Genomic DNA, 12,717 nt, shown 5'->3' with positions numbered 1-12,717 from the left:
TAATTGTTGTTCTTTTGGTAGAGATGGGGTTTCACCATGTTGGCCAGGCTGGTCTCGAACCCCTGGCCTCAAGCCGTCCACTTGCCTCGGTCTCCTAAAGTGCTGGGATTACAGGCATGAGCCACCATGCCCAGCCAGATATAACACATTTAAACTTCTATTTAGGAATCCTTTGCATGTTCATAATATAAAGCAATCAACACAGCAAATTAGAATGTTTCCTGCTTCATGCAAATTCATACTTAAAATATTCAGAATCTTGTATCAAATTGAGGATCCCTATAAAGTTTTTCTGAGGAAGCAAGGTAAGTTTGCTGAAATAATCACTGCATACATCTTTATTGCATTTTCTGGTTGGCATTCTGCTGTGCAACAGCAGATTTACCAAAATCTCATCAGGATTCATCGTTTACTCTAAATCAAAGTTTCAAGCATTATGACTAATATATAGGTGCTCTATATTTTTATAATGTTTCTGCATGAAAATGGTGATAATACAGCAGGTCAAAGGAATTATCACTCAAACGTTTAATTAAATCACTCATTAGTAAGTTATAGACACTATTCTGTAAGACATTGTAGTTGGTTATCTTTGCTTTAGTAATTATAATTTTATACCTCCCTTGGTTACATACACATATTATATTTTATTTAATTCAAAAAAAGTTAAACTATGAGTGCCATAGTGAAATTAAAAAAGTAAAACTTGAGTCAGATTTTTAACATATATATTACATTGTCCAAACACGTTAAGAATATGTTCACTCTACCTGCTATAAATAATTCAAAACACAATAATGATGGATGAAATTGTCTCTAAGCTAATATATTTATGATATATATTGATTAAACTAATTTCACGTTTTTTTTATTTTCATGGTTTTGTTTCAGCTCTCAAAGTTTTCTTTTTTGATTCATATAAAATGAAACATGTTCATCCTCATATGAATGTGGATGGAGATTACATAAATATATTTCCAAAGAGAAAAGCTGCATATGATTCAAATGGTAGGACTTTAACAATCTAACAGACAATATGTCAATGAATTTGCAATAAATACTTATCATGCATTTGATTATGTCATATGTACATGTAACATGTGTGGTTTCCTATAAAAACATTTGATGTATGTACAGTATACAGAATATCCATATTCTTACTTGAGATTTCCATTCTGATATAAATACCTGGGGAGGATTTTGGCTGACAATATCTGGGTCCTTGTCTTACCTCCAACTTTTGTTACTGTCTGAAATTGTTGAGATTCTAATGAAAATATACAAAAGAGCTCTGATTTTACTACTCCTTATACAGCAAAGTCACTATATTTGCAGTTCCTTTAATATTTCTTCCTCAATAATCCATCATATTCTTCATCATGAGACTAAATTTGTGATTGTGTGAGGAAGAAAAATAGAGATTTTTTAAAAGTAGGTTTGTTTTTTTTAAAATTTTGCTTTAGCCCTGGGAAACGTGCACAACATGCAGGTTTGTTACACAGTTATACGTGTGTCAGGGTGGTTTGCCTGTGCTATTGACCCGTCCTCTAAGTTCCCTCCCCTCTTTCCCCACCCCCCAGCAGGCCCTGGTGTGTGATGTTCCCCTCCCTGTGTCCATGTGTTTTCATTGTTCAACTCCCACTTATGAGTGAGAACATGAGCTGTTAATTTTCTGTTCCTGTGTTAGTTTGCTGAGGATGATGGCTTCCAGCTCTCATCAAAGTCCCTGCAAAGACATGATTTCATTCCTTTTTATGGCTGCATAGTTTTTCGTGGTATATATGTACTACATTTTCTTTATCCAGTCTATCATTGATGGGCATTTGGGTTGGTTCCATAAATTTGCTATTGTAAATAGTGCTGCAATAAACATACATGTGCATGTGTCTTTATAGTAGAATGATTTATAATCCTTTGGGTATATACCCAGTAATGGGATTGTGGGTTCAAATAGGGTGTCTCTGGTTCTACATCCTTGAGGAATCACCACTGTCTTCCACAATGGTTGAACTAATTTACATTCCCACTAACAGTGTTAAAGCATTCCTATTTCTCCACAGCCTCGCCAGCATCTATTGTTTCTTGACTTTTTAATAATCACCATTCTGACTGGCATGAGATGATATCTCCTTGTGGTTTTGATTTGCATTTCTCTAGTGATCAGTAATGTCGAGCTTTTTTTTCATATTTGTTGCCTGCATAAATGTCTTCTTTTGAGAAGTGTCTGTTCATAACCTTTGCCCACTTTTTGATGGAGTTGCTTGATTTTTCTCTTGTAAATTTGTTTAAGTTCCTAATAGATGCTGGGTATTAGACCTTTGTCAGATAGATAGATTGTGAAAATTTTCTCCCATTCTGTAGGTTTCCTGTTCACTTTGATGATAACTTCTTTGGCTGTGCAGAAGCTCTTTAGTTTAATTAGATCTCATTTGTCAATTTTGGCTTTTGTTGCAACTCTTTTTGGTTTGGGTTTTTGTCATGAAGTTTTTGTCCATGCCTATGTCCTAAATGGTATTACCTAGATTTTCTGCTAGGATTTTTATGGTTTTGGGTTTTACATTTAAGTCTTTAATCCATCTTGAGTTAATTTTTGTCTGTGGTGTAAGGAAGGGGTCCCATTTCAGTTTTCTGAATATGGCTAGCCAGTTTTACCAGCACCATTTATTGAGTAAGAGATCCTTTCCCATTTGCTTGTTTTTGTCAGGTTTGTCGAAGATCAGATGGTTGTAGATGTGTGGTGTTATTTCTGAGGTCTCTGTTCTTTTTGGTACCAATACCATGCTGTTTTGGTTACTGTAGCCTTGTAGTATAGTTTGAAGTCAGGTAGTGTGATGCCTCCAACTTTGTTCTTTTTGCTTAGGATTGTCTGGGCTATATGGGGTCTTCTTTGATTCCATATGAAATTTAAAGTATTTTTTTTCTAATTCTGTGAAATAGTTAATGGTAGTTTGAATAGCATGAATCTATAAATTATTTTCACAATATTGATTCTTCCTATCCATGAACATGGACTATTTTTCCATTTGTGTCCTCTCTTATTTCCTTGAGCAGTGATTTGTACTTCTCCTTGAAGAGATCCTTCACATCCCTTGTTAGCTGTATTCCTAGGTATTTTGTTCTCTTTGTAGCAATTGTGAATGGGAGTTCATTCATCATTTGGCTGTCTGCTTGTCTATTGTTGGTGTAAAAGAATGCTTGTGATTTTTGCACATTGATTTTGTATTGTGAGACTTTGCTGAAGTTGCTTATCAGCTCAAGGAGTTTTGAGCCTGAGATGATGGGGTTTTCTAAATAAGCAATCATGTCATCTGCAAACAGAGACCATTTGACTTCCTCTCTTCCTATTTGAATACCCTCTATTTCTTTATCTTGCCTGATTGCCCTGGCCAGAACTCCCAATACTATGCTGAATAGGAGTGGTGAAAGAGGGCATCCTTATCTTGTACCAGTTTACAAATGGAATGCTTCCAGCTTTTGCCCATTCAGTATGATATTGGCTTTGTCGTAAATAGCTCTTTATGGGTTTGTCGTAAATAGCTCTTATGATTTTAAGATATGTTTCATCAGTATCGAGTTTATTGATAATTTTTAACATGAAGCGATGCTGAATTTTATCAAAGGCCTTTTCTGCATCTATTGAGATGATCATGTGGTTTTTGTCTTGGGTTCTGTTTATGTGATGGATTACGTTTATTGATTTGTGTATGTTGAACCAGCCTTGCATCCCAGGGATGAAGCGGACCTGATTGTGGTGGATAAGTTTTTTGATGTGCTGCTGGATTCATTTTGCCAGTATTTTATTGAGGATTTTTGCATCAATGTTCATCAGGGATATTGGCCTGAAGTTTTCTTTTATTGTTGTGTCTCTGCCAGGTTTTGGTATCAGGATGATGGCTGGCTTCATAAAATGAGTTAGGGAGGAGTCCCTCCTCCTCAGTTTTTTGGAATAGTTTCAGAAGGAATAATACCAGCTGTTCTTTGTACCTCTGGTAGAATTCCAGAGGCTGTGAATCCGTCTGGCTCTGGGCTTTTTTTGTTTGGGAGGTTGCTAATTACTGCTTCAATTTCAGAACTTGTTATTGGTCTATTCAGGGATTCGACTCTTTCTTGGTTTAGTCTTGGGAAGTTGTATGTGCCCAGGAATTTATCCATTTTTTCTAGATATTCTAGTTTTTTTGCATAAAGATGTTTATAGTATTATCTGATGGTAGTTTGTATTTCTGTGAGGTCAGTGGTGATATCCCCCTTATCATTTTTATTGTGCCTATTTGATTCTTCTCTCTTTTTTTCTTTATTAGCCTAGCTTGTGGTCTATTTTGTTAATTTTGTTTTAACCAGCTTCTGGATTCATTGTTTTTTTTTTTTTGGAGGGGTTGTCGTGTCTCTATCTCCCTCAACTCTGCTCTGATCTTAGTTATTTCTTGCCTTCTGCCAGCTTTTGGATTAATTTGCTCTTGCTTCTGTAGCTCTTTTAATTGTGATGTTAGGGTGTTGATTTTAGATTTTTCTAGCTTTCTATTGTGGGTATTTAGTGCTATAAATTTCCCTCTTAATACTGCGTCAACTGTGTCCCAAGGATTCTGGTACCTTGTCTCTTTGTTCTCATTGTTTTCAAAGAACTTCTTCATTTCTGCCTTAATTTCATTATTTACCCAGGATTCATTCAGGAGCAGGTTGTTCAACTTCCATGTAAGTGTATGGTTTTGAGTGAGTTTCTTATTCCTGAGTTCTAATTTGAATGCACTGTAATCTGAGAGACTGTTATGATTTCAGTTCTTTTGCATTTGCTGAGGAGTGTTTTACTTCCAATTAGGTAGTCAATTTTAGAATAAGTGCCATGTGGCACTGAGAAGAATGCATATTCTGTTGATTTGGGGATAAGAGTTCTGTAAATGTTTATTAGGTCCACTTCATCTGGAACTGAGTTCTAGTCCTGATTATCCTTCTTTATTTTCTGTCTAGTTGATCTGTCTAATATGGACAGTGGGGCATCAAAGTCTCCCACTATTATTGGATGGGAGTCTAAGTCTCTTTGTAGGTCTCTAACAACTTGTTTTATGAATCTGGCTCCTGTATTGGGTGCATATATATTTAGGATAATTAGCTTTTCTGGTTGAATTGATCCCTTTACCATTATGTAATGCCCTTCTTTGTCTGTTTTGATATTTGTTGGTTTAAAGTCTGTTTTGTTGGAGAGTAGGATTGCCAACTCCTGCTTTTTTTTTTCTTTCCATTTGCTTGGTTAATTTTCCTCTGTCCCTTTATTTTGAGCCTATGTGTGTCTTTGCACATGATATGGGTCTCCTGAATATAGCACACCGATGAGTCTTGACTCTATCCAATTTGCCAGTCTGTGTCTTTAAATTAGGGCATTTAGCCTACTTACACTTAAGGTTAGTATTGTTATGTATGAATTTGATCCTGTCATCATGATGTTATCTGGTTATTTTGCACACTAGTTGATGCGGTTTCTTCATAGTGTCATTGGTCTTTATATTTTGGTGTGTTTTTGCAGTGTCTGGAACCGGTTTTTCCTTTCCATATTCAGTGCTTCTTTCAGGAGCTTTTGCAAGACAGGACTGCTGGTGACGAAATCCCTCAGCATTTGCTTGTCTAGAAAGGATTTTATTTCTCCTTCGCTGGTGAAGCTTAGTTTGGCTGGATATGAAACTCTGGGTTGAAAATTCTTTTCTTAAAGAATGTTGAATATTGGCCCCCAATCTCTTCTGACTTGTAGAGTTTCTGCTGAGAGGTCCATTCTTAGTCTGATGAGCTTCCCTTTGTAGGTGGCCTGCCCTCTCTGTTTGGCTGCCCTTAACAATTTTTCCTTAATTTTGGCCTTGGAGAATCTGATTATGTGTCTTGGGGTTGATCTTCTCATGGAGTATCTTAGTGGTGCTCTCTGTATTTGCTGAATTTGCATGTTGGCCTGTCTTGCTAGGTTGGGGATAAAGTAAGTTTCTTAGGCTTAGATTTCTCTTATAATTTTTATTTTTCTTAGTCTTTGTATAGTAAACTCTTCAACTAAAAAACCCTTTTTAAAAATTGTATCAAAATTCAATGTTGATTCAATTCTGGTACTAGCAAGCAAATTAATGATTAAATAACTGAATATCTTTCTTATATGGATGATGTAACTAATGTGCAAACTTAATAGATTTGTTCCATGTCCATCAGCAGACAGTACAGAACCACTAAAAGCTGATTCTCCTAAAAAGAAATCAGCTTTTCCAGGCCGGGCGCGGTGGCTAATGCCTGTAATCCCAACACTTTGTGAGGCCAAAGCGGGTGGATCATGAGGTCAGGAGTTCAAGACCAGCCTGGCCAGGATGGTGAAACCCCATCTCTACTAAAAATACAAAAATTAGCCAGGCCTGGTGGTGGGTGCCTGTAATCCTAGCTACTCAGGAGGCTGAGGCAGAGAATTGCTTGAACCGGAGGGGTGGAGGTTGCAGTGAGCCGAGATCGCACCACTGCACTCCAGCCTGGGTGACAGAGCAAGAATCCATCACAAAAAAAAAAAAATCAGCTTTTCCTTGGTACCTAACTAGTAAGTAAGTAGTTACTATTTCAATTTAATCATTTACCTGTTATCTTAGTGCAACGCATTTAGAAAAAAACCCTGCTGATAGTAGAATTTTGTTGTTGTTCTCATATAGGTAAAAATATATTACCTCGAGAAAATAGGAATTATAAAATTTTTGCAAAGAAAATAATAATAATATTTCGTATTTTCTCTAGGCAATATATTTTTACCTATATGAGAACAACAACAACAAAATAGTAAAATACAAATGGAAACTGTATACTGCAGCACACATATGGTCTCATGGAGAGACACTATTTCATAAAAAGAAGTGTTTTTGTATCCTCTATTCTTTCTTGTCATGTTCTAGTGGGAAATAGCCATTAGTGAAGCAAAAATAACTAAGTCATACTGCCATTGAACCATTGGTTCTTACTCTATTATACCATATTCTAATTAACCAAGCATACATTTTGTATTTAGGAACAAATCCAAAGAATTTGTTAAACTGTCGAAATTTCAAAGACAATTTGGGTACTGTTTGGAAGTTGGAAAAAAGACATTGAAAATACCGATTATAGTGACAGATGATGAATTTGTCATGGAATTAATATCCTGAAGAAATTTTGTCTGATTGTATGGTAGCTTTGTTATATTTAATGATCCCATGTACAAAGTGATGTTTGAAAGGGACAGTAATATTAGCTGTCAATAAAGGAGAGTAAGAAAATCTGTTTTTCTCAAGGTTGTATCTTAAAAATAAGGACAAATCTAACATATTGATAAACCCCCTCAATGATGTCTGCATGTATTTATTAATTTATTGAAAAAATTAGTTAATAAAACACATGCATTCTTTAAAACATAAACAGTACCATTGGTAGGAAAATAAAGGAGGTCTATGCAGCACAAGTGGATTTTATTTTTCTTTTTTGAAACAAGGCCTCACCCTGTTGCCCAGGCTAAAGTACAGTGACATGACCATGGCTCACTGCAGTCTTGACCTCCCAGGGCTCCAGTGATCCTTCCACCTGAATCTCCCAAGTAGCTGGGACCAAAGAAACATGACACCATGCCCAGCTAATTATTCTACTTTTTGTAGAGACATGGTTTTGCCGTATTGCCCAGGCTGGTCTCGAACTCCTGCCTCAAGTGATCCTCCCACCTCAGCCTCCTAAAGTGTTTTGATTACAGACCTGAACCACTGTGCCTGGCCCCTGGATTTTTAAATATATATTTCTTTTATAGACTGAATTTTAGAAGAGTAAGGAGGAAGGGTTGAGAATGAACAGAACAAGATTCAATGCACTGATCTATGGTTTTATGATAAAAAGATAATAGACTTTTATTAAGAGATTTCACATATTTATTTTCAAATTACTTATGAAATCAACATTTAGGTGAAAAAATAGAGCAGCATATGACGCTCTATTGAGAAGTGGTTTTAGTTATTCTCAAGTTAAAGTAGCAATAAAGCAGTTTGAGAGCAATGATTCTCTAAGGAGTTCATTTCATAGTGTATGTGGGTAAAATTGATTTGGGAATTTAGCATAAGGAAAAATCATAACTCCTGTCACCCCAGTAGTTTTCTAATAGTTTGGAAGGCACCTTATACTTGGACCACTGTAATAAAAAAACTATTAATTTCATTCAAAAGAGTTAGAAGCAACAAAACAAAATAGGAATAAGGAAGAAGACCTACTGAATGGGAATCTTTAAACAAATATATATAGATATTAATTCTAAAGTAAAATCTCCAGAACTTAGCATAGTTATTTGCACTGTGTAAATGCTCAGATATATGTTCTATCAATTAAGTTGAAGGCTGTGTCTGGTTCCTGGCAAACATATGGTAATGTTAACAAATCCAGGAACGATCTTAGAGCTAGAGTAAAGACTAAAGTAAGCACTGTAAAGAGGAAAAATTAGGAAGGATGGATGATGATTTATTAGGAAATGCTCTACTCTTTTCAAGTTATTCAAAGTTTTTATACCCTTTATTAGTGAATGAACTCCTAATTTTTAACAAAAGGTACAGGTTTGGTAAGAAAATTCAAAGCTAGCTCAAGCCTCGAATTAGTGAGAAATCATAGGAATTGAAGAAGTTCAAAACCCTGGGAATGGACAAATAAATACTGAGATAACATATTTGTAAAGGAGGTGAGAAGATATTTTGGAGGATTCTCTGTGGCACCCCTTATCAAAAGTCAAAAATTGATGTTAAATAAATATTTTTCTTCACAAAGGAAAGCAATAACTAGTAGATTTTAAAAATCCATCTTGTATTTTTGATTCATCATTTGATTTTGAACCATCTTCTACTACAACTCCTGAGATGCCACTGTCCCATGACATGGTTCATCAACTGGGCCTGGTCATATTGACCTAACAGGTATCCAAGTCCTGCCTCAGGCTCTCGTCTGTTTATAGAAAAGGCTGGGATAGTTGTCATCTTTTGGAATCATAATTTCACTGGCCCAACAATATCATACTTTCTTTAATATAAGTTTTGTAAGATGGCACTTGAGGAAAATCCTTTATGTAATGTGTCTGGTTTTAGCAAGGCTCTTAATGTCTCTTGAGGTGCCTTTTTAGATTAAGAGAGAAAACGTAAATAGCAATACACTTTGGCAACTTCTAGCTCACACAGTCATAGCCAAATAATTCTATTTATTCATGTGATGTGGAGGTTTCCAGTTTTGTTATTACAGTCCTTTGTATTTGAAGATATTAATATTTGTATTTATGATTTTGTGCTATTTGGTTATATGCTGGTGCACTGCATTTGGGGAGTTTCAGGGGACATGGATAAATGGCCATCTCTCAAGCAAATAAATTTTCTACCCTGACACTGCATAATTACATGTTATCAATATTAAATAGAAACCATTTTAGTGGGCATAAGTTTGAACTCAGTGGCATGTTACAACTCCTTCATCTCTAAATTTTCTTGATTCTATCAGCCTGTGATAATTTCCTCCCAATATCTCTTAAGTTCATATATTTATACAAGGACATAATAACTTGAAACTCTATTATTCAAGTGAATACACTTCACACTCTGGTTCTTGGTCAGGATTTTGGTGTAAATTTATCTAGCACTATTTTTCTTCTACAAATAGTTTGTGCAAAGGAGGTGCTACACAGTTCATAATTATCTTTGAATTCTTTGAGGTCAGAGAATATGTCTTACTATGGTTTAACAATGCAGGCATGGGCTTATTGTGGTCTATATTTCAGAATCTGGGGATTTGTATAAATTCCTAATGTAAAATGTTTGTCTATTCAATTTTTATGTTTATCTTCAGAGTCTAAATACACTTTGTTTTATAATAATTTCACTAAATATACTTATTTGATTGATAGGCAATGTTGCAGTTGCATTTTTATATTATAAGAGTATTGGTCCTTTGCTCTCATCATCTGACAACTTCTTACTGAAGCCTCAAAATTATGATAATTCTGAAGAGGAGGAAAGAGTCATATCTCCAGTAATTTCAGTCTCAGTGAGCTCAAACCCACCCACATTATATGAACTTGAAAAAATAACATTTACGTTAAGTCATCGAAAGGTAAGCTGTTTTTCTGGTAGTTGTTGGCTATGATTGTGATATAGTCAGAGAACTGGACTCTTTGTTGTGTCACTTAAATTATCTGAGTTCTTGAGTTTAAAAATACAGATTTGAAATTAAGAGTGAAGTAGTTTTAACTAATTTTTATATAAAATATTTTTGTAGTTTCACAGCTCTTTAAACATTCTAATTAATACCAAAGAATTTATTAATTTGATTCTCTGGAATTAAGCAATATTGTAGTTTTATTTATAAGTACACTGTTTATTTTGGAAATATCCATGGTTTTGAAGAATGAGTTATTAAAAAGTATCACAATCAGAGAAATAAATGTGTAATAAGTGAGGTGTTTCATTAATACTTGTCATTTAAAATAATATTTGAAGGGATTCTGGTGTTGATTAAAAGAAAATTATAGCAACATTTACAATGTTTCATAAAGAAATTGGTGGAGACCATTTTACTCTTTTATTTTTTATTCTAAATCATTTTTCAGACTCATATATAATTAAAGCTATACAATAAAAAAGCATGATTAGAACTAACCACCTATTTAGCTATTTTAGTTAAAAATGAATGGGGGCAACTCAAAATCACAGGTTATTTGCTACCATTTCACAATTGAGGTTATCTTAAACTTTCAACAGAATTTCAGTTCTAGTACATGATTCAAGTACTTTCGAAGTTCCATTTGAAGTACCTTGAAGTTGAGCAATTATATTTGCATTATTATGGGAGGAAAAGGGGCTTTATAAACAAAAAGAGTATATTTGCTTACACACAATACAAACATGCCACTGTTAAGTAAAAACATCAAAGGTAGACAGAAACTAAATGTATAAAAGGTGCAGGTAAATAATAGCTCAAACTTAAATAATGGTAAGCACTATGTTGAGGGAAAAAGAAGGTGTGAAATTGCTTATAAGACTGGAAACCAAACTTAGACCTCTTTTTTAGATGCTAAATGCAAAAGACGTTTTTAATACTAGAAGCCAAACACTGTTCTTTTACATGATCTGATGGTTTTTCTGTTTTTTATCAGTGGAATGCTTTGGCAGCTAAAGAGTTGCCAAGAACAACCGACTTCACCAATCCCTGTTTGACAAAGACACAAAACAAAACGCGTATTTAAACAAATTTTCTTCACAGTAATTCCTGGGAAAACTTAATTGCTTTTATCCGCCTTTCTGCTCAAATATATTTTCCATTCAAAGTAATGACTGCTATGAAATTTCACCACTCTTCTCTGACAATATACCTAGTTAGTCTCTGGTTCCCTCGCTCTGAGAATGAAATTTTACTCCAATTTTTTCCCCTGAGAAAATAAAAACTATCTCGTAAGTAATATCTTCAGTGTCCTGATTCCCTGATAATTTATCTGTGATTCGACTAATACGTAATTCTACAGTACCTCAGAAGAATAGTAGCGGTAATTATAGTAGTATTAACAATTATCATAGCAATCAATAATTACATAATGCTTATGTTAGAAACCAGGCAGTATTCTAAGTTTTTACTTAAAAAAATAAACTCATTTAATGCTTACAAAAGCCATATGAGGTACATATTATTATTACCATTTTATAGATGAGGAAACTGAGCCTGTGAGATTAAATAATTTGCTCATGGTCACTCAACAATTAACTGGTAGAAAAAGGTTTCAAGCCCCTGCAGCCTTCCTCCAGAGTCCATGCTCTCAAAAGCTATGATACTCCTGGCCAATTTGGCCCACTACATCCATCCCAATCTACTTCCCAAGAAATTATGTTCCATCCACCATCTTATCTTTCCTGGATCTCTCCACATTGGTGTCAGTGTCTCAGCTAATAAAAAGACTGAAGTATCCACCTTATGAAAAAATAAAACCATTCCCCTTTGGTACTGTATCATCTTCAACCAAAAAACCAAAAATTAATAACTCCTCTTATCTTAAGCTTCTAAAAAGTAGATGTAATCTGCTGACTTCCATCTATGGAAGACTTAGATTTAGTTTTCTTACACACACCTGCTGTGATACACACGCTCCCTCAACTATCCATCTGCTCATGCTTACCTCCAATTTTTGGTTCAATCAGTTTTCAGTGTTTATAATACTATAAATTGGTGTGTTATTCACAACTGAATCATGGAGCTCAATCATTTCCCTGGTGTTAATAAATTCCTTTATTTTCACTTGCTTAAATTTCTATTTATCCATTGTTAATTTGTCTCCAAAATCTTTGACAGAATTATAAATCTCTTTTCAAAACATTCAAACACGTAAGCTTCTCTATCAGCCAGTTTGTTGTCTTGGAGATATCCTTCCCAAGGCTCTGTAGCCTTGATGCTGTCTAGATGATCTACCCCTGGGTCATTTATCAGCCTGGGCATGCCTTCCTTTCTCCCATCGTTTTCACATATCATTCAGCATTCACCTCTCTCCTCTCCTGTGTCAGATGCCCTGTTTCCTTCAGCAATGTTTTCCTCTTTCTTAGTTTATATATGTATTTTGGTGGCATATTCTCCAGTGGCCATTTGAAAGAGGAAGCAGAGAAGGTCAATTTTTTAAGCTTTTGCATTATCAGGTTTTACATAAATATACATATATATATACACATACACACAAATATATTTTTCTAC

At 34.9% G+C, this 12,717-nt stretch overlaps 1 protein-coding gene across 2 annotated transcripts in view; it reads left to right on the top strand.

The window, feature by feature from the left end:
* The window catches only part of ADGRL4 (adhesion G protein-coupled receptor L4), a 152,682-nt gene that overhangs the window by 105,709 nt on the left and 34,256 nt on the right, over positions 1 to 12,717 (top strand). For both annotated transcript variants that reach the window (XM_063624178.1, XM_063624177.1), the window contains exons 7-8: positions 892 to 1,008; positions 9,893 to 10,098. In XM_063624178.1, coding sequence (XP_063480248.1) covers positions 892 to 1,008; positions 9,893 to 10,098 — 323 coding nt within the window. The remainder of the gene's footprint in view (positions 1 to 891; positions 1,009 to 9,892; positions 10,099 to 12,717) is intronic.

Source organism: Symphalangus syndactylus, chromosome 12, assembly GCF_028878055.3.
Source record: "Symphalangus syndactylus isolate Jambi chromosome 12, NHGRI_mSymSyn1-v2.1_pri, whole genome shotgun sequence".
In the NCBI taxonomy this organism is placed as follows: domain Eukaryota; kingdom Metazoa; phylum Chordata; class Mammalia; order Primates; family Hylobatidae; genus Symphalangus; species Symphalangus syndactylus.
Note: the sequence above shows the minus strand (reverse complement) of the source record. Positions and strands in the feature narration are given on the sequence as shown.